Consider the following 19,618-nt stretch of genomic DNA (forward strand, 5'->3'; position numbering starts at 1 on the left):
ATCTGCAGCCCAACACTTACGACTGCTTATTAGAGGACAAGATCAGGACTGCTTTCAGGTTCGTAGAGTGCATACTCTCCTGTTCTGTCTGTGTTGTCTAGGGCAGGACACTTACATATGCAGACCACTTTGTATTACTCATCTTTTCAAGAGTTTGTGTTAACTGTATATTTTATTTGTGCTACAGCTTTGTTTTATGACTGTTTTTAAATTGTAGCTTCAGAATACCTTTGGTTCAGAAGAGCGATTGACCAGTAACTGTGAGATCAGAATTGGCCCGAAAGAAGACATTATCATCTTCAGAAGAGCGATTGACCAGTAACTGTGAGATCAGAATTGGCTCGAAAGAAGACATTATCATCTCTGTATTATTTGCACCTACTCGATTATCTTGTATGTTGGCTAAACTAGAAATCAAACAGCTTGGAAATCGATCCCAACCAGGCATTAAGTTCACAGTAAGATAATTTGATTGTTTTTTCCTCCCGTGGAGTTTGTGACATGTTATAACTATTGGTTCAATGTTGGTAAGTCATATATACTCTGCTTTTTATAAGTCTAAATATGTGATTGTCTAGAGTTATCAACAAGTTAGGGAGTAATTGTCCACGTATAAAAGCAACTATCATGGTATTCCTGTAAGTAACAATCTCTCCTAGTACTTTTAAGTTTTATTTCAGTTTGAGAATTTTTAAATGTACCCAGCTAGCTTTTCAGGAACACATCTTTGGGTAAAACCAGGTAGAGCTGTTTAAGATGTTGACTGTCTAAGTAAATTTTATTCTTTCAATTCAGCAAAAATACTCTTAGTCCATTTGGTCTGCTGTAACCAAATACTGCAGATTGGGTGATTTATAAACAACAGAAATTTATTGGTCACAGTTCTAGAGGTTGGGAAGTTAAGATCAAGGTGCCAGAAGATTCAGTGTCTGAGGGGTTGCTCTCTGCTTCAAAGACTGCTCCTTCTTGCTGCGCTTACACGGTGGAAGGGACAGAGGCACTCTCTTTATCTACTTTCATAAGGGCACTAATCATATTCATGTGGGCAGAGCCCTCATAACTTAATCACTTTCCAAAAGGTCCTGCCTCTTAACACTGTCACACTGGAAATTAAGTTTCAAAACAGAAATTTGGGAGATACACTCACCATGGATCAGTCACTTCATTCTCTTTACCTGAGAAATATAGCTACTTGCCATCTCACCTTCCCAGTTTGGTTCTGAGGAACGAATGAAATGATATGTGCTTTGAATACCATAAAACATGATGGGACTGTGATAAAAACTTATTACTTATTGCATGTTGAGTACATGCTAGGCACTGCTCTTAATCACTATGTGGATTATCACATTTTATCTTCAAAACCTCCTTCTGAGATAATAGTATTCTCCCTTCTGCATATGTGGAAACTGAGGCTTAGAAAGATGTGTGGCTGTGGTCATGCATTATATATGCCAGTAAGTGATGGAGGCTGGGTTTGAGTTCAGGCCAGCAGAGCCCGGATTTGTCTCTTATGCAGTCTTTAGGGTGCTAATGACAGGCTCTACAGTTTTGTAGTTCTCTATAGCTGTGACTCTCAACCAGAGGGAACATTTGGTAATGTCTGGAGACATCTTTGGTTGTCATAATTGGGGACGGCACAAGGAAACTTCTGGCATCTAGTGGGAAGAGGGCAGGGATGCTGCTAAACATCTTACAGTGCACAGGGCAGCCAGCTCAAAATTTCAGTAGTCTGGCGGTTAAGAAACCTTGCTCTGGAGCGATAATTTTTCCTGTTTCACCTTTGGATTTATTGACATTAGTCAGGTTCATTTTATTTAATCTTATTTTTTTTTCTTATCCTTTTTACTCAGTAGTAACTTATGATTCCTTAGGGCTTTGTTAAATACAGGAAGAATACTTAATATTGAGTTTTCAAAGCTACCTTTTCCCCTGTTACCATTTTCTATTTATTTTATACATAAAATTTACTCATAAGTTTCTGTGGAAAAAGAAAAATTAGAAACATTTTTGGCTATTGAAACTACCAGAGGTCACTTTGATTGAGGTAAAATTTGTAGGAGCTTCCAATCTGAAGCCCTTTGAAATGCTATTAATTTGTACTTAAAGGCAATTCAATACAAATTTATGAGGAACCTAAATTTAATTTTTTTTTTTTTTTTTTTTTGTCCTTTTTGAGACCGGCCGCACCGTGCTCAGCCAGTGAGCGCTGTGAGTGCACCGGTCATCTCTATATAGGATCCGAACCCGCAGCGGGAGCGCTGCTGTGCTCCCAGCACCGCACTCTCCCAAGTGCGCTACGGGCTCGGCCCCTAAATTTAATTTTTCAAAATGTTATTTTGATTAGGTACGTAACAAAACTCAGAATAAGTCATTAATGTTTTCAAGTTTGCAAGGGATTCCTTGGAACCTATTTTAATAATTAGAAATGAAAGATAATTTTTTTCAGTTGAAACAGAATTGATTGTACATATCTGTGGGGTACAACGTTGAATATCAATACCTGTGTGCAATATGTGGTACTCAAATCAGGATAATTAGTATGTTCAGTGTTACACAATGTAATAATTTTTGTGGCCCTTTACCAATTTCTTGCTCAACCCCTCTTCCCTTTCCCACCTCTGGTAGCCTCAGTTCTGTTCTCTCTTTTTGAAAGTTCAACAAATTATTGTGATGATTGTTGTATCTTTCTTTTTTTACTTACTTTTTTCTTTTTTTAGCTCCTACTTATGAGTGAGGACGTGTGGCATTTCTTTCTGTTCCTGGCTTATTTCACTTAACATAATTTTCTCTGAGTTCATCCATGTTGCTGCGAATGGCAGAATTTCACTTTTTTGGGTGGCAGAATAGAATTCCATTGCATGTATACACATTTTCCTTATCCAGTCGCATCCATTAATGGATATTTTGGTTGGTTCCAGCTCTTGGCTAGAAAGATAATTTTTAAAGACAAGTGTTTTAAAGAGTATGAAAAGTTTCTTTTCAAGCAGTATAAATCTTTTCCTTGCATTTTTATTTATGGAATGTCTTCTGTGAACCTTATTTCTCGGAAGGGTTGAGCCCTGTGGAGGCTGCAGCAGAATGCATCCTAAGGGCTGGTGCCAGTCTGTGGCTTCCCTGTTACTGGCGTGTCTGTCCCTGGACACTTGTTTGAGTTCTTATCTTCAGTTTAGTCCTTTGCATGCTTCTCTCTGACACTAGCTAGACCAAATGCTAAGAGATTATATGATAATAAATTTCCCCCCAAACATTTTACTCTAAAAATGTTCAGAATTACTGACAAATTGAAAGAATTATACAGTAAACACCCATTTACCCTACCACTTAAGATTCTACAATTAACGTGTGCTGTATTTCTTTTACTGTATATCTAACCATTCATCAATCCATATAATTTTTAATGCATTTCAGAGTAATTACAAACATCAGTATGTTTCACCCTAAAATCTTCTTAAGCAAGCCTACCTATACTGATCTTTTTCTTATTCTTCTGTCATTTAAGCTTGGCTTTTGTAAGAAAGAAATCATTATTCTTAGCATATTGGAAGGTAAATAATTCTGTGGCTCTTTGATTTGTTTTTCCCTTAAGACAGAGTCTTTAATATAATGCTGGGCTGAAGGTGGGTAACTACTAGCCAAAGTGTATAAACATTAAAAATTTTAATTGTAGTTAATCTGACTGTAATTGAATTTTCTGCTTTCTTCTTACATAAAATTAATTTTGGATGTGTATATTCTTCTAGATACCTTTGTCTGGATATGGAGGAACAAGTAATCTCATTTTGGAAGGTGTTAAAAAATTATCTGACAGTTATATGGTAACAGTGAATGGTTTAATACCTGGCAAAGAAAGTAAAATTGTTTTTTCTGTCCGCAACACTGGCTCTCGTGCAGCTTTTGTTACAGCAGTAGGTTTTAAGGATTCTCAGAAAAAAGTTTTGCTGGATCCTAAAGTATTAAGGATTTTTCCAGATAAATTTGTGCTCAAGGAAAGAACACAAGAAGTAAGTATAAAAGTCTCTGCACTAAAAACATGAACTAATTTTTAGATTATTTAATAATTATATATTTTATGGCCAAAAGCTGAAATAAAACTTGAAAATAATGTAGGAGTGAAAGTGCTTATCTTCTTGGAAATGCCATACTTGTGTCTATATTGAATGTTTAGGCTTATAAGACTTTATTCAGAATGAAATGACTTACTCAAGAAAAATATTTAATATTCACTCCTGGTTTATTTTCTTGGCATCAGGATATTACTTTAATATATAATCCATCAGACAGAGAGAGCTGTTATAAAACTGGAACGGAACTGTCAACTATATACTTCTTTGGTGGAGATGAAATTTCAAGACAGCAGTATCGAAGGTAGATTACTTACTTTAGACGATACTTGGAACTATTTAGTAGAAACAATGAAGGCTTAAATGGCTTGGAGTTTGGAATTTTTAGAATGTTTCATTATTAGTGAACTGGTAGATGAAAAAATCTTGGTTAAACTTGTGCAACTGATAAGCTATCCTAATGTGAGGAAGAAATGAAATTCCTGTAGGAAGCTCATCTCTGATGTTTCTTCAGAGTGTGCCTTCTTTTCTAGACATGTGTATTGTGGTATTTTTACTCAATAGGAGCGTCATACTCCGTAATAGGACCATACTCATAATGTACCATGGGGATATATCGAGTGACAGTAGATTAGTTTCAGAAGAGATTTAAAAACTACTGAAAGATTATATTGTATAAACACCTGGCTAATTTGGAATATTTCTGGGAATGCTGTGAATTATTTGAAAGGAACAAGTCATTTTAGAAATGCGTAGGATGTTTAACTTGTAGCTACTTAAAGCATGTACTTTTATAAAAATTTGATACATCTAAATTAAATATAGTTTAATGTGCTAAATTTTTGGCAAATTTAGGATAATTGATTTAGGTCTAGGTGTGAGTTAAATATAAGTTACATTCTCATGCATTGGATTCTGTATTCTTTTATTATAAAATTAGTTTCCTAGACTAGAGGACCCAAACAAGGTAAGTGAAGTTTATGACACTGAGTCTGTTAATAGGAAATCATTAACTCCAGTAGGGAGCAAAAATGAATATACCAGTGTTTCCTTCTTCTGACTCTTTCTGTTCTGCTGTATTTTATTCTGATACAGAATTTGGGAAATTATTTTGTTTTTAACTTGTTGAGGATCATTGGAATGTTTAAAAAGGGAGTTTAATGGTGACTTGCTGCATACTGTTAGAACAGACCAAATGTGGAGAGCTCACCTTTGAACCTGGTTTTGTTTTTTAATTAAGTATTTTAGAAATAAAAACTGAGGCTGGCTGTTTAGCTCAGTTGGTTAGAACGTGTGTTATAATACCATGGTCAAAAGTTTGAATCCCCGTACCAGCCATCTGCCAAAAAAAAAAAAAAGAAAGAAAAATAGAAATTGACATTTAGAGAAATTAGATTACTAGGTTTTCTGTTTTTTTCTTTCTCTCTACTGGGATATAGAAATCAGTGTATTGTTTTAGAACTCCTTTTTGCCATAAATTAATATAGTAATTAGATTTCCTTTGTGAAAATCTTAGTGTTATAGAGAAATTTACATTTCAGTTTTCCCACCTCAAGGATTTTCTGGAAGAGGCCAGATAAACATAGTTATATGATAATTAAAATATTTCCCTCTGATAATCTTATCTTTTTTTAGCATGTTCTTTTTTTTTTCTGAGAAAAATTTCTAACTATGACCAAATTATTACAAATAATGAAAATGTAAGGCCTGAAAAGAATCTAATTTTACTCTTGTTTCTACTCGTATATTAGGGAGTTCTTGTTTTGCTCTTAATGTTGAACTGAAACCAATGATTTTACTACCGTGTGTAACTTTTAGTGGAACTTCCAAAACAGGTTTTCTTTTAAAATTAGGACTTAAGATATGAGATCTGCACACTGATGTATCATACTGTTAGTGGGATTTGCCAAATGCATTAATGAAGATTAATTAAGGCCATTTTATGTGTAAAGTCACTTTTGAATAAAAATATCTCCTGGCAGAACCCTATTACATAAACCAGGGATTATAAAACAGATACTTCCAGAACATAGTGTGCTGCAAAGCATGAATTTTGCTGAAACATTTCAAGATGAGCTACTAGTAACTGAAGGTAAGAATTTCAGCATGTCTTTAAGTCTTCAGTCTTCTGGGTCATTTACAGTAGTGTGTAGGCCCAGTGATGTGACAGAAGAAAGAAGAGTGTTAGTTTTATATGGTGTCTGGTTGAATTTGAGCTGTAGCTCTGTTGTGTGACTTTGAATAAATTATACCACTGAATTCAGTGTTTTTATCTGTAAAATGGGAAGAAGAATGATATCTGTCTTCTCATCCACACAGAGTTATTATGATGATCAAAGTAAAGAGCTTTGCGATGTGTGATCATTAGATGTTATTAACATATTACTGCACTTATTCTACGGATTAGACTTGTAAACAGGAGGAGGAGAATGGTCATTATTAAATTCAAATTAATTGCTATTTAAGATTTGATTATTGTGAACTCACACTTATTTTGAGATTGCCATGCTGTTGTGCCTACTGTCAGATTTATGGAGGGAGTAATGGTGGCAAAAAAATTTCCAAAATAGACAACAGTGAAGTGATTCTAACCTCAGTGGTTGGCTGTATTTGAGCTAAACAATTCAAGTATTTAATAGTTTTATTACTTACACGAAATATATGTATCAAGACATACAAATTGTGTAAAAGTGTATGTATAGATTTGCACCACAGTATTGTTTATAATAGCAAGAAGGCAGAAGTAACCTAAATGCTGAAGAATAAGGGGTTGTCTGAGCATTAGAATACTTTGAAGCCGTTAAAACAATGACATGAATCTATATTAAATGACATGGGAAGCTTTCATTTATTAAGACAAACATTGCTCTTAAAGTTTGTATATGGTAAGATCTCACTTTAGTAAAAATGATTTAATGTGTGTATATAATTACATAAGTAGAATCACAGGAGTATACATAGGAAAATATTAAGTGGTTATGTTTTGGTGGTAGAATTTCGGGTGGTAGTTCTTTCCTCCTACTTTTATTTTCCAGTTTTTTAGTAATGGAATATATTTTGCTTTTTAAATATGAAATAGAAAAGGAAGAGGATACTTATGCCTTTGAAGGAGTGATGTAGAGTAGTCTGTGATCTTTTCAGTAAATTGGAGTCTCGATCATATGCTCAAAGGGAAGGCAGGGATTTGTTAGTAAAAATGATGAAACTATTTGGAATGGGCTTGTCAGCAGTGTGCTAAGGGAGCAGAGCAAGGGGAAAGAACATTGGATTTGAAACTCAATTCAAGACCCATTTCTGCCATTTCAGCCCCTCTGAGCTTCGTCTTCCTTATCTCTTCCTCATAGGAAAGATCTAAATAAGAGTTAAACTGAACAATGCTATGGAGATGGAAGACAAACACTTAGTCACATATTGCAAGTGTGGTGAAGATGGTGATTAACAGTAGGTAGCATGAGTGTACAGTGGTTCAGAAGTTGCATGTTTCCATGATTCAGCATCATTCCATTCATCACGAATGGATGCACACCGAGAGGACAGGATGCCAGTCAGTGTGTAGACACTGGGATGTAGTGGTGCAGAATGCAGGCCTGGTCCATGACGGGCATGCAGAGATGAGGAAGATAGGCGATTCCAGGGTGGTATGAAAAGTGCTGTGGTAGAGCTGTGGTTAGGAATCTGGGAGGGCATGAAGAAAGGGCACCTCACTTAGGAAGAGCAGGAATTGACAGGGTGGAGAAGATGAGGAGGAATGTTCTAGGGAGAGGGGGCTGCATGATCAGAAAGTCAAGGAATGTGTTGACAAGCCCAACCAAGAGCTCAGTGATGTGCCAAGATCACCCGTCTACGATGGGGTTCAGTTGAGACTTAGACTAGGTCTTTGGGATACCAGAATTCCACCAGAATTGAGGAAATTGTATCTTATTGTCCAGATGAATGGAGGAAACAATCCTACTTTTTTTGTGTTCACCTATGATAATGTTGCAGTTGAACTTTTTGTGTGATTATTTTGAATAATATTTGCTTGAGCATATTACTATTACAAGTATTCGTAATGATCTTACTTTTACAAAATGTATAATTTGTGGCAAATATTTTCGTAGTTGATTTAAACTTTGATAGTCAGATGTTTTTGGTTAATATAAATTTAAATTTATAGTTTCTGTGTTCTCTTAAAAATTTTATTTAAAATATATATAATTCTTAAAGGTTATCTAATTTATGCATAGATTAAAGTATATTCTATAAAATTTTTTGTATATACAAATTCAGGTGGCCTAATCTAGAGATGTTCATCTTGAGCACTATTTTATTAATCTAGAAATGTTTATAGTGCCTGATTTCTAGATTTGCTTCAATTGACAAATTGTATACCCTTAACCTCCTTGTGATTCAGATTCCTCATCTTTGAGGTAGAGATAATAATACCTCAACGAGTTGTTCTGAAAATAGATATAAATATAAGGGATTAGAACAATGTCTGGCCCACATAAATGTTGCCATATATATCTTCAAAAATAGTTATTTTGATGCTCACAACAGCCCCTGAGATTGTTACTCCATATTATAGTTGAGGAAACTAAAGCTCAGAGAGGCTAAGTAACTTGCCAAAGGTCACAGAGCTAATGAGTGGCAAGGGTAGTTCAAATTCAGGCTCAGAGCCTGAGCTGCCAGCCACAGATGCTGAACTGCCTATAATTTCATGCCAGTCAGCAACAGTATTAATGAGTCAGCAACAGTATTAATCAAAATGTCACCTACCCCAAACTAAGGAAGTATTCTGTGGCTATAACTATTTATAGTTTATTTGTCATTTTTGGTGTGCTTACGATTCATGTATTTCAAAACACTATTTTCTGTTTCAGTGTATGATCTTCCCCAACGGCCTAATGATGTTCAGCTCTTTTATGGAAACATGCGTAAAATTATACTTTCAGTAATTGGAGAATTCAGAGATTCCATTTCTAGCAGAGAATTTCTTCAGCCTTCTTCCAAAGCTAGCTTGGAATCTAAAAGGTAAAACAAACAAAAATCTTTCACTAGATTTCAAGATTATTTGATTCATAGTTGAGCTGATTTTTTCCCCTGTACTTTATTGTTATTATTTTGACTCAGATCTCCTGTACTTTATTGTTATTATTTTAACTCAGAATGTTTATTTCACCTCTATTTTTTAGTTTAAGTTAATAATTTTGAACTTTCAGGAAAGGTTAAAAATAGTACAGGGAACTCCCATATATTCTGCATTCAGATTCCCCAATTAACATTTTATCACATTTACCTTGTTATTTTTTATTTGTGTATAACTATTTTCTGAACCATCTAAGAGTAAGCTGCAGGCATCATGATGGATTACCCCAAATTCCTAAAAATGCTCTTCTACATAGCCATGGTAAACTTATCAAAATTAGACTTTTTAATATTGGTACATACTACCATCTAGTCCACAGATTCTGTTCGTATTTCACCAGTTCCAATAATGTCTTTATAATTAAATCAAACCACAAAACCAAAAAAATCCTCTTTCATCCTTCTTCCCTGGTCCTGACTGAAAGGACGGAGGACCCGAGCTGATAAGACGACAGGACCTGAGCTGACAGTTCATCAGAGAAGTTCCACTTTATTCAAGGACTGCGGGTGTATTTATAGGGAGCTGCGTTCTGGGTTTGGATAGGGGGTGGACGGGCGGTAGCTGATTGGACGGGGCTGGGCAGGAAGTGAGCCCTGACCTGTGACTGGTTGAGGTTTTGGCACCGGTGGGCTTTTACTGCGGAGAAGAACCCGGAAGGGCGCCATATTGCCAGGGAGTGCCTTCCCCCTCCCCCTCCGCTTGAGTGCCCACGGTGTCCTTACACTGACTCTAATCTAAAATCACATGTTGTGTTTAGTTAGCCTGTCTCTTTACTCTCTTTTAATATAGAACATATACTAACATAACTAGAATATAGTATAGTCTTTCCTTATCTTTCATTACCAGGATAACAGAAGTTTGGATTATCAGATCAGATCCACAGGATCAAAGATATGATACAGAATTAAGTTTTACTAATAATTTTAGATGAGGCCTGGAGAAGTCCAGCACTGCCAGTGGCTTCTAGGTCTTTTTGCAACATTAATGCTTGTGCTCTGTTTCAAATTTAACAGTCTGTATTGTGCATGTGACACATGGCTTACACAAAAGGGGGAGCTATTTTGAGCATGTATGAAGGTTCTGTTTTATACTGTGACTTATGTGATAATTTTACAAAGAACTATACCCCATAAAATCATAAATTTTAGTTTTCTTAACCCCAAAGAATTCTAAACAGACCAGGTCCGTCCTGTTAAAAGCATTCCGTAGATAAGGACATTAGTGTGTTTGCTAGGAGATCTGTCATTTGCAAGATTACCAGAAGATCTGACTAAGTCATCTTGCTTTTTTCTTGAGCATTCTCAGAGAAAATAGGTTACAGGCCAGCTGATAACCCTTTTCTTACTAATGACCTTGATGTTTTTGCAGAATCCAAGCCACTGGACTTACAAAGTTACTTTGTAAGATATTCCTCAATTTCAGTTTGCAGATTCAGGTTTCACACTTTTGGCAGAACACCACAGAAATGATGCTGTTTGTTTTGTTTTCTTTTCTTTTTTTGGTGGCTGGCCAGTATGGAGTCCTACCCCTTGACCTTGGTGTATGACATTGTACTCTAACCAGCTGAGCCAACTGGCCAGCACAGATGTTGTTTGTTTCTGTAGTGCAGCTGTTTGTTTTCGTAGTGCATCTTCTCAGATGATGTTCTATGCTGATTTGTCTTATTCCTGCTAATCTTTTTGTCACTTTGTTAAATATGTTGTCTGCTGTGTTTCTCCACTGTAAAGTTAATTGTCAAGTATCTTACAGGGAGACACATAGAAATAATGAATTATCTTGTTCTTATCAAACTTTTAGCATCCGTTGATGATTGTTGCCTGAATCATACTATTACTATTATGGTAAACAAAAAGTGATTTTCTAATTCCATCTTTCTTTCTACATTTATACTTGTCTTTCCACTGTGGGGAAGAGATTTACTTTTCCCTACTTTATGTACTTATTTACTTATATTAGGATGGACTCATGGATTTAGTATTAATCATTCACTGTCAATATTTAGTCTTGCATTCTCGCTCCTTGATTCTCTCCATGAGTCCCATATCATTCTCTGAGCACTTTCTTATTCACTGGCATAACAGAATATTCTAGGCTCATCTTAAACTTTCCCTGCTCAGCCCTGGGATAGCCATTTCTCTTAGAAGTTATGGTTGTTTTTATTAGTTACTTCTTTGGTATTAGAAACCAGGATATGTTACTACGATGGTCATTGCTGTTGAGTTGCCCTTGCTTCTAGGCCCTCTCAGTGGACAGAGATTGGAAGTACATGAATTAATATATAAAGCCACATGCATATATTTATATGTTTATAAATATGTTATAAACCATGAGTTTTCCCTGATACCTCCAATGCCAATCTAACACCACCAGTGTATTTTTTTCTATAATGGTACCCTTTTTTCCGGTAGTGGGAATCCTGGCCCCATTATCCTCAATATATTTTCATTTTTACTCAATCCTACTATTTTTAACCAATCTTTCCATCACATGGGCTGTCTCCGTGAGCCCAGTGCCACCAGCAGGAAGCTTGCTGCTGACTCACACCCCCACCTGTGTCTTTCTTGTGCCAGCCTGTTTTCTCTTCCCTATAGTTTCAGTGCTGATCTTTTTTCAAGGCATTCAAAGAAAGAATTAGAGATAATAGTTAAAATATTAAAAATTATCTTGAAAATAACTTAAATTGTGAGGAACCAGTTCTTAGCAAAAAAGCTAAGAATCAACTTTTTATTTTTCAAAAGATGGTTTCTGACTTCTGTTCCTCGGACAGTGGAGGTCTGATTTGAAAAGGAGGGGCGAGAGGGCTGTGGGTGAGAGGTAAAGACAGGGATTACTCTCTCTTTGCGCTGAGTGTTGACTTGAAATAAACGAAGTTGTGGGGCCGGCCCGGTGGCGCACTGCTACAGTGCGCCGCTTGGGAGCGTGGCGGCGCTCCCGCCGAGGGTTCGGATCCCACATGCAGGCCGGCCACTCACTGGCTGAGCGAGGTGCGGGCGCGGCGCCGAGGGTTGCGATCCCGTTGCCGGTCCTGGTCCGGTGCGGACGCAACACTGAGGGTTGCGATCCGTTGCCGGTCACGAAGAAAGACAAAAAAGGGAAAAAAAAAAAAAAAAAAAATCAACGAAGTTGTGGCTCCAGTGTTTGGTAGGACAATTTGGGCACCACACAATTAAATTTCAATTATGTCATGTGATTTAGTGATTACTGTAGTAATTTTTTATAATCTAAGGCTTATTAGAAAACACTTTATTTCAAAACTTAATACAAATTTTCATAAACTGTATTAGCATTTCTTACCATAGTATTTTGCCCAGAAGACTCCCTTGTTTTAAAGTTTCTTGGTATCAGCATTGTGAAACCAATTATAGATGCATTTAGAAGTATTGATTTTTTTAAATTCCTAATTTTGTGTAATTTTCTAGTAAATCTTTTTTAAAAATTATTTATTAGTGTTATTTTTTACATTCTAAGATGTTGTGGAGCGGTTTGGTGGGGAGGGAGAGGAGAAGAGGAAAGGAAATAGGATGGGAGAAGGAGGAAGGAGGGGGCGTGGTTGAGGCCTGTGGCACCCCTCTCATTCCTGCAGGGGAGACCAGGGGGCTTCTAATGGTGGCTTGGTCATTGCTGGGCTGGATGCAGATGTTGAGGGTATGGCTGGAGCCCTCAGCCCCCCACTACAGCAACTGGGGACCCCAGGGTGTTTCCAGTGGCTGCTAGGTGGTCGTCACTAGGCTGGTTGCAGGTGTTGGGGGGGCATGGCCGAGGCCCTTGGCTCCCCACTCTAGTAAATCTTTTAAGAGACTTCAGAGGATATGCAGAAATCAAGGTAGAAAAAATTCAAATCACTGAATATTCTGATTAAAGTTTATTGTAATTTTTGACCTATACTGTACTTTTTAAAATGCACTTCTTTTAAGTATATTCAGTATGAAGGATTTTTATCCACTGAAAAATACATGGTATATAATGCACTTTAATTTTTTAAATCATTTTAAAACTATTTTTTAAATCATTTTTAACTGCTTCTCTCTCTGTCTCTTTTTCTGTCTGACTTTTCAATTTTTAAATAATTTCTCTAGTGAATCAGAAACTTCTGGAAAACATAGTGGCAATGTCTCTTTGGATGTTTTACCAGTTAAAGGTCCTCAAGATTCTCTTCTCTCACAAGCTGTTCACCCACCTCAAGATAAATCAGTCACTGAAGAGATATGGACTGTCCAACCTGAACACTTGATTTTGGTAGCTCCCTCTCCTTGTAAGTATGTCAGTGACGACACATCAAAAGTGTGTTCTGGAGTCTGGGCCTGTGGTCTCTGTACTGCAGCTCATCTAGGACACACACATGGACTTCATGCACATCCCACTGATGGCACGTCCAGGATCTGCTCCCATATTGTAGGCCTCACTCAGGCGTGCCTCGAGCATTGCCCTTGTCCTGAGGCCATGCTCCTCAACCAGGCTCCCAACTCCTCATTTGGCAGAGCCACACCACACCCAGCGCCCCCTTCAAAGAGCTTATTCATCACTTGGCTTCTTATTGCCCTTTACACTGATACAGTTGGTTCAGAGTAGGAGCAAATCTGGTACATACATGTGTGCCAAACTTAAGACACATGATATTCAGATTTCCATTTTTCTCTAACTTTGCTCAATATTGCCAGTATCTTTGTAGTTTCCAAGAATAAATAATTGGACTTGTTTTTACCAAGGATTTGAAATTTCTACAATGGAGAAGTTGAGAGACCAAAATAAAGCAATATTTTACTACTAGTGTGGTCATTCAGGACTCATTTTTATTATCTGATAATATTTGTCTTTTTCACTATTGCTAAATGTAAATAACATTTTATTTATCTGATAAATAGGTGACATGGCAAAGACTGGATGCTTCCAGATTGTAAATAATTCTGTTAGTTTACTGAAATTTGAGCTGTACTGGCCGGCTCATTGCCTCACAGTCACACCACAATATGGATTTATTGCACCAGAGTAAGTATGACTTCTGTGTTCTTCTGGGTGTTATTCGGATGCTGTTATGGTGACTTTTTAAGGATCAAATAATATGTAGTTTTAATCTATTCTGTAATATTTTGTACCATGCTGACTCTCTAACAAGCTTGATTCTGTGGGATGACAGTGAGCTCCAGATTTGTGTTGCTTACTGGAGTAGAGGTCATGCTCACAGCTGGTATTGGCCTAACCTGTGGCATAAAGGGGCATGTTTGAGGTGGAACAGAGTGCCTGGAGTGGAAGACATCAGAATGTTTTTTGATGTAGTACTCTGCCCACAAAATGACAAAGCAAGAAATAAAACTGAGGCATGTGATGAGCAGTGGTGATGTCTCTAAAGCCTAAATGATTTTGTTGTTTGTTAAAGTTATTTGAGTCATGTATTCTGCTGGTTTTGTCTGAAAGACATTTTTCAGACAAAGCTTCCTGACTTTTAATATGTCTGAGATATAACTTAGCTTACCATTTTCTACATAAAATATTCTAAGACAAGGAATCTTTTGGGGCCAGCTGTTTATGTGCAGCCTCGTTATTGATAGGAGGTAAAGCCACAGCTCTGCAGCCTCTCAGGGATTTCATCTGAGTCAGCACAGAACTCTCACATCCAGAAGCTGCTTCATATTTGGGATTAGCAACTTTGCAGAAGAAGAACATGAAGTTTAACTTTTACAAAATGATGAGGGTGCATTTTAGGAGGGTTTACTTGACTGGGACTGTGAGCTAGGATATGGGATACTCCAGAGAAACATTGCTAAGACCAAAGCAATCAATTAAACATTTACTAAGCATTTATTATGTGCAGCATACCCTTTCAGGTAATGGTTGGAAAGATAGGGAGATGATAAAACAGGTTTTTCACAAATAACTTTTTCCATAGCCCCACATATTTAGCTGTTAGCAGTAGAAAACGGTAATCTTTCCCTGCCATTTTTAACATGTGAAATGTAATAGCTTTTGTAATTGATGATTTCTTATAAGTCACAAATCTGATCACGCTGTCCACATTTAAACTCTTCTTTAAATCCCGTGGATTTTGGAGAGAACATTGGGCACAGAATATAATAGCAACTGGGTAATAAACAGTTTTTTCCCTAATTTCTTTTCCATTCCTGCCCCCCACCTTTTCCTCCAGTGTCCTCCCCAGCTGTTGCATTTGCTTTGTACTGTGACTGTATCACTTTATTGCCAAGTGGTTCAGAGCTTTTGTACTGTTGGTCTTTGGCTCCAGAAATTTTTATTTTGAGTTGTTTTTAAAATGGTATTTCCGTGGCCTGGTTTGCTTTCACATGGGTTGTGCCCTTGGGTTCATGGGTTCAGGTCATTTGACTTTGTCAGCCACAAGTCAGGGGTTTGAGGCGGGATGGGTGTGGGAGTTCTGTGAGGCTAGCCTCTGTTCTCTTCTCAAACCATGGGAGATGCTTGATCATTGGCATTTATAACTCTTGTGATTACTGCTATTAAAGTATAGGATATTCTTGGTTTTCATTATTGTTTTTTTAAGGAGTAAACTACAAATTCTTGTGAGTCCGAATTCCTCCTTATCCACGAAACAGTCAATGTTCCCATGGAGTGGTTTGATCTATATACACTGTGACAAAGGACAGAAGGTACTTTTAAAAGAGGTTTTTGAGCAGCATTTCTCGTATTTTGTAGCTTCAGTTTTGTAATCCTATTAGCACTTACATTTCAGAAATCAAATGAGGGTGTTTTTTCTCTCAGCCCAATTAGGTTCTGTAATTATAGCACTTAGTACATCACTGGTTGAAGAAACATCTTCCGTGGCCCCCCATTTAGTGATCTCTAATGATTCTCTTGGTGGGGATGGTGGAGAGTGGGGTCTAGAAGCCATTGCTAATTTGCTAAATTTTCTTAAAAAAAAAAAAAAAAGATAGCAGGGAGAGGAGATAGAGTCAAAGATTTATTTTTTTATTTTTATTTTTTTTTCTCCTTTTTGTCTTTTTTCGTGACTGGTAACGGGATCGCAACCCTCGGTGTCGCACCCGCACCGCGACCGGCAACGGGATCGCAACCCTGGGTGTTGCGCCCGCACCGCACTCAACCAGTGAGCGGACCGGTCTCTATATGGGATCCGAACCCTCGGCGGGAGCGCCGCCACACTCCCAAGCACTGCACTCTACCGAGTGCGCCACCAGGCCAGCCCCAAAGATTTATTTTGTTTGAGATCTGAATAAACTTTAATTTCTAAATTCATCAGTGCATTTTTTTCCTCTATCAAGATTTAAAAATAGGAATTGTTTCTTTTAATATGATAGCTACATTTGTGTCATCACTTTATTTGGCTCATTTCAGAAAATTGTGAAAGTTCAAATTCGGGAAGATTTGTCTCAGGAAGAGCTTTTAACTCGTTTGGCCTCCAGCTCATGTGGAATTCTTCCTTCAGCATCTGAGCCTTCCATTAGTCATTTGGTAAAACCAATAACAAAACCACCTTCCATGAAGGTTGAAATAAAAAACAAGACTGTTACTTTTCCTGTGACAGAACCTGGTAAAACTTCAGGTATTGTATCACAAAATTATGTAACTCAAACGTCTCATATATTGGGTCTAATGCTCAGTTGTTAGTTATTGATAAGTTAGTCATGAGTACAAAGTATAAGCAATCAGTACAAATTTGCCCCCTGCTTCAGGAGAAAATCAAGTAGTCATTGGCAATCATTTCAATAATGGGCTAGATTTTGGAACTTAAAATGTTAAACCTAGGCATTTAGCAACTGCGTATTCCAGGAATCTTAGATTTTCCTACTTTCACCATCTTCTTGTGGACTTTTTCGTTCACCCCTGGTAGCTACACCTTGCTTTTCCTCTCTGCTTCCTGACCCTGATGGCGTCTCCCCAGCTCATGTGCTCTGTAGGTCACAGCAGTGCTCTGCCCTCACCAAGCCTCCCAGCTACTGTCCCCACTGTCCTGGCACTCTTCACCACCACTGCCTCTCACATACTCCCTTAACTTTCTATACCCCTCTCCCTCTACTTACCTGTCCGGCAAATCCCCAGTCGTCTAGCTCCTCCATGTTCTATGTACAGCCATGTGGACGGCTTCATGGCCACACTCTCAGATGCCCCTTAACACCAGGCCTTTCTGCCAGCCCTTGGCGTGTGTCCTTACCCCTCCCCAGCAACCATATATCCCCTGCTGCTCCAAGCCCCTGCCACCCTCCTCCCTTCTCCTCAGTGTGTGTCGCCCCCCCCATCATCAGTTTCTGCCTCTTTGTTGATGCATTCCCAGTAGCACACAAGCGTGTCCTTCTATCACTGGTGGAAGAAATGTCTTCTGTGGCCCCCTCTTGCTTAAGCCCTTCAGTATCTTGGCAGTATGCTTAGAATAAAATCCAAAATTGGGTATCTGACACACCTGCTTGTTTTAGGAGACACTGTAATTTCTGTGGAACTCCTCTAGGGATCTAATGGTTGTTCTTCCCCTGTAATGAGGTAACGAGGCCTGTCCTGTCAATGTGCTGGCTCGCTGACCTCTCTCAGAGTGTGAGTGGTGTTGCCTATGTTCCTTCTAGAGAGCTGGCTGGAGCTCGAGAATCAAGGCACCACAGCTGTGAAGTGGCACCTGTCGTCTTTAGCGCCACCTTATGTCAAGGTCAGTCGTGATTCCCTTGGATATATCCATTTTCCTGTTTAAACTTTATGCAGGATATTTAAAAGCTGAGTATGAGCCCGGGTTGATGTTATGGTTATTGGTCCCACCAGTTCATGTACTTGTTTTTCTGTACGGGTGGGGATGATACATGCCCAGTCTTTTTCTCAAGGTAGTTTTGAGAGTCTCTGCCAGTGGCATTCCTGGACCAAGTGGGTTTGTCGTTTGTTGTGTAGAGCACTGTGGCTTCTCTGCCATTTATTTTATTCGATGGTAATAGTTCTGAGCCATAATACTAACAAAATATGTGCAAAAATAGTTGCTCAACCTACATAAAGAAATAAAGAACTGTTATCGCATAGAATGTTAAAATGTACTTCAGCAGTGTCTGTAGGGTCTTTGAGGAAAAGACAGTCATGAGACACTGTGGACAGCATCGTAAAGATCCCAGCAGGTGTGTGGTCTCTTGTGTGTGGTGGTGACAGTTGTGTGCAGTCCCTGCATAGAGCTCGGTCAGGCACACTCCCACTTCTGTGAAGGCATTGAGCTTTTCTTGTCTGCTTCTACATGGACTTGGTGTGTTCTCAATAACCATAAAGGTAATGGTATCACTGTGGAATTGATTTATTGGCTTTTATGTTTTATATTTTGATTATTTAAATGATTTTTTGCAGGGAGTTGATGAAAGTGGAGATATTTTTAGAGCTACCTATTCAGCATTCAGATGTTCTCCTATTTCTGGTATACTGGAAAGTCACAGAATGCAAAGGGTGAGTTTTGAAGTTGGTAGAACAGGATCTTAACTGCCCAGGAGTGCCTCATTTGATTCCACCCACTCTAATTTGTTTCACCTAGACCACTATTCACAGAGCCAGTCTGCCTGCAGGAGGAAGACTGCCTTGGAGTAAGTCAATGCATGTGTGTTGTGCTGTGGCAGCAGGTCTTCCTATGAAAGCATTGTCAGCTAAGTGGAACACTGTACTGAGTGATAAAGGCCATAGGTTGCCAGTGCTTAGAACTTACATCACTGATCTACTAAGTTGTAGCCAGTACTCACAAAACAACTTGATGTTCATGGTATAGTCAATAGTATATCTTTCTGGGTGATAGATCCCTCCAGCTACTATGACCCTCTTAAATCTTAATTCATTTCTAGACCTGACATAGTCCCTTCAGATATCTCCTGGTGACACTAGTCATCCACTTGGCCTCAGTAATATACTCTTTCAATGTAATTGTTGGAACTCATTTAAACTATAGCATTTATATAATATTGGCTTACTGATTCAGATATTTGGACTTCTGACAAGTTCTAGAATGTACCTATGAACTCATAACTGATTATAAAAGAATCTTAGAGCAGCTATAGTATTTGTTGTAAACTCTGTGTACTTTACTGGGTCTGTATAACAGGCTTTCAGAGGTTTTCTCACTGTTTTGGAAAGACACACAGTTCCGATGAAAGTGGAGATATTTTTAGAGCTACCTATTCAGCATTCAGATGTTCTCCTATTTCTGGTATACTGGAAAGTCACGGAATGCAAAGGGTGAGTTTTGAAGTTGGTAGAACAGGTTGTTAACTGCCCAGGAATGCCTCATTTGATTCCACCCACTCTAGTTTGTTTCACCTAGACCACTATTCACAGAGCCAGTCTGCCTGCAGGAGGAGGACTGCCTTGGACTAAGTCAATGCATGTGTGTTGTGCTGTGGCAGCAGGTCTTCCTATGAAAGCATTGTCAGCTAAGTGGAACACTGTACTGAGTGATAAAGGCCATAGGTTGCTAGTGCTTAGAACATACTTCCCTGATCTA

At 38.1% G+C, this 19,618-nt stretch overlaps 1 protein-coding gene across 1 annotated transcript in view; it reads left to right on the top strand.

Annotated features, from left to right (window-relative positions):
* Positions 1–19,618, top strand: part of LOC103610058 (centrosomal protein of 192 kDa-like) — a gene marked incomplete at its 5' end in the record, with an annotated part of 45,010 nt that overhangs the window by 7,768 nt on the left and 17,624 nt on the right. The window contains 13 exons of the mRNA XM_008594295.1: positions 1–58; positions 218–289; positions 354–458; positions 3,744–4,004; positions 4,253–4,368; positions 6,047–6,156; positions 8,927–9,077; positions 13,269–13,444; positions 14,055–14,178; positions 15,701–15,806; positions 16,510–16,717; positions 17,730–17,809; positions 18,481–18,576. Coding sequence (XP_008592517.1) covers positions 1–58; positions 218–289; positions 354–458; positions 3,744–4,004; positions 4,253–4,368; positions 6,047–6,156; positions 8,927–9,077; positions 13,269–13,444; positions 14,055–14,178; positions 15,701–15,806; positions 16,510–16,717; positions 17,730–17,809; positions 18,481–18,576 — 1,663 coding nt within the window. The remainder of the gene's footprint in view (positions 59–217; positions 290–353; positions 459–3,743; positions 4,005–4,252; positions 4,369–6,046; positions 6,157–8,926; positions 9,078–13,268; positions 13,445–14,054; positions 14,179–15,700; positions 15,807–16,509; positions 16,718–17,729; positions 17,810–18,480; positions 18,577–19,618) is intronic.

This window comes from Galeopterus variegatus, unplaced genomic scaffold, assembly GCF_000696425.1.
Source record: "Galeopterus variegatus unplaced genomic scaffold, G_variegatus-3.0.2 Scaffold10528, whole genome shotgun sequence".
In the NCBI taxonomy this organism is placed as follows: Eukaryota; Metazoa; Chordata; class Mammalia; order Dermoptera; family Cynocephalidae; genus Galeopterus; species Galeopterus variegatus.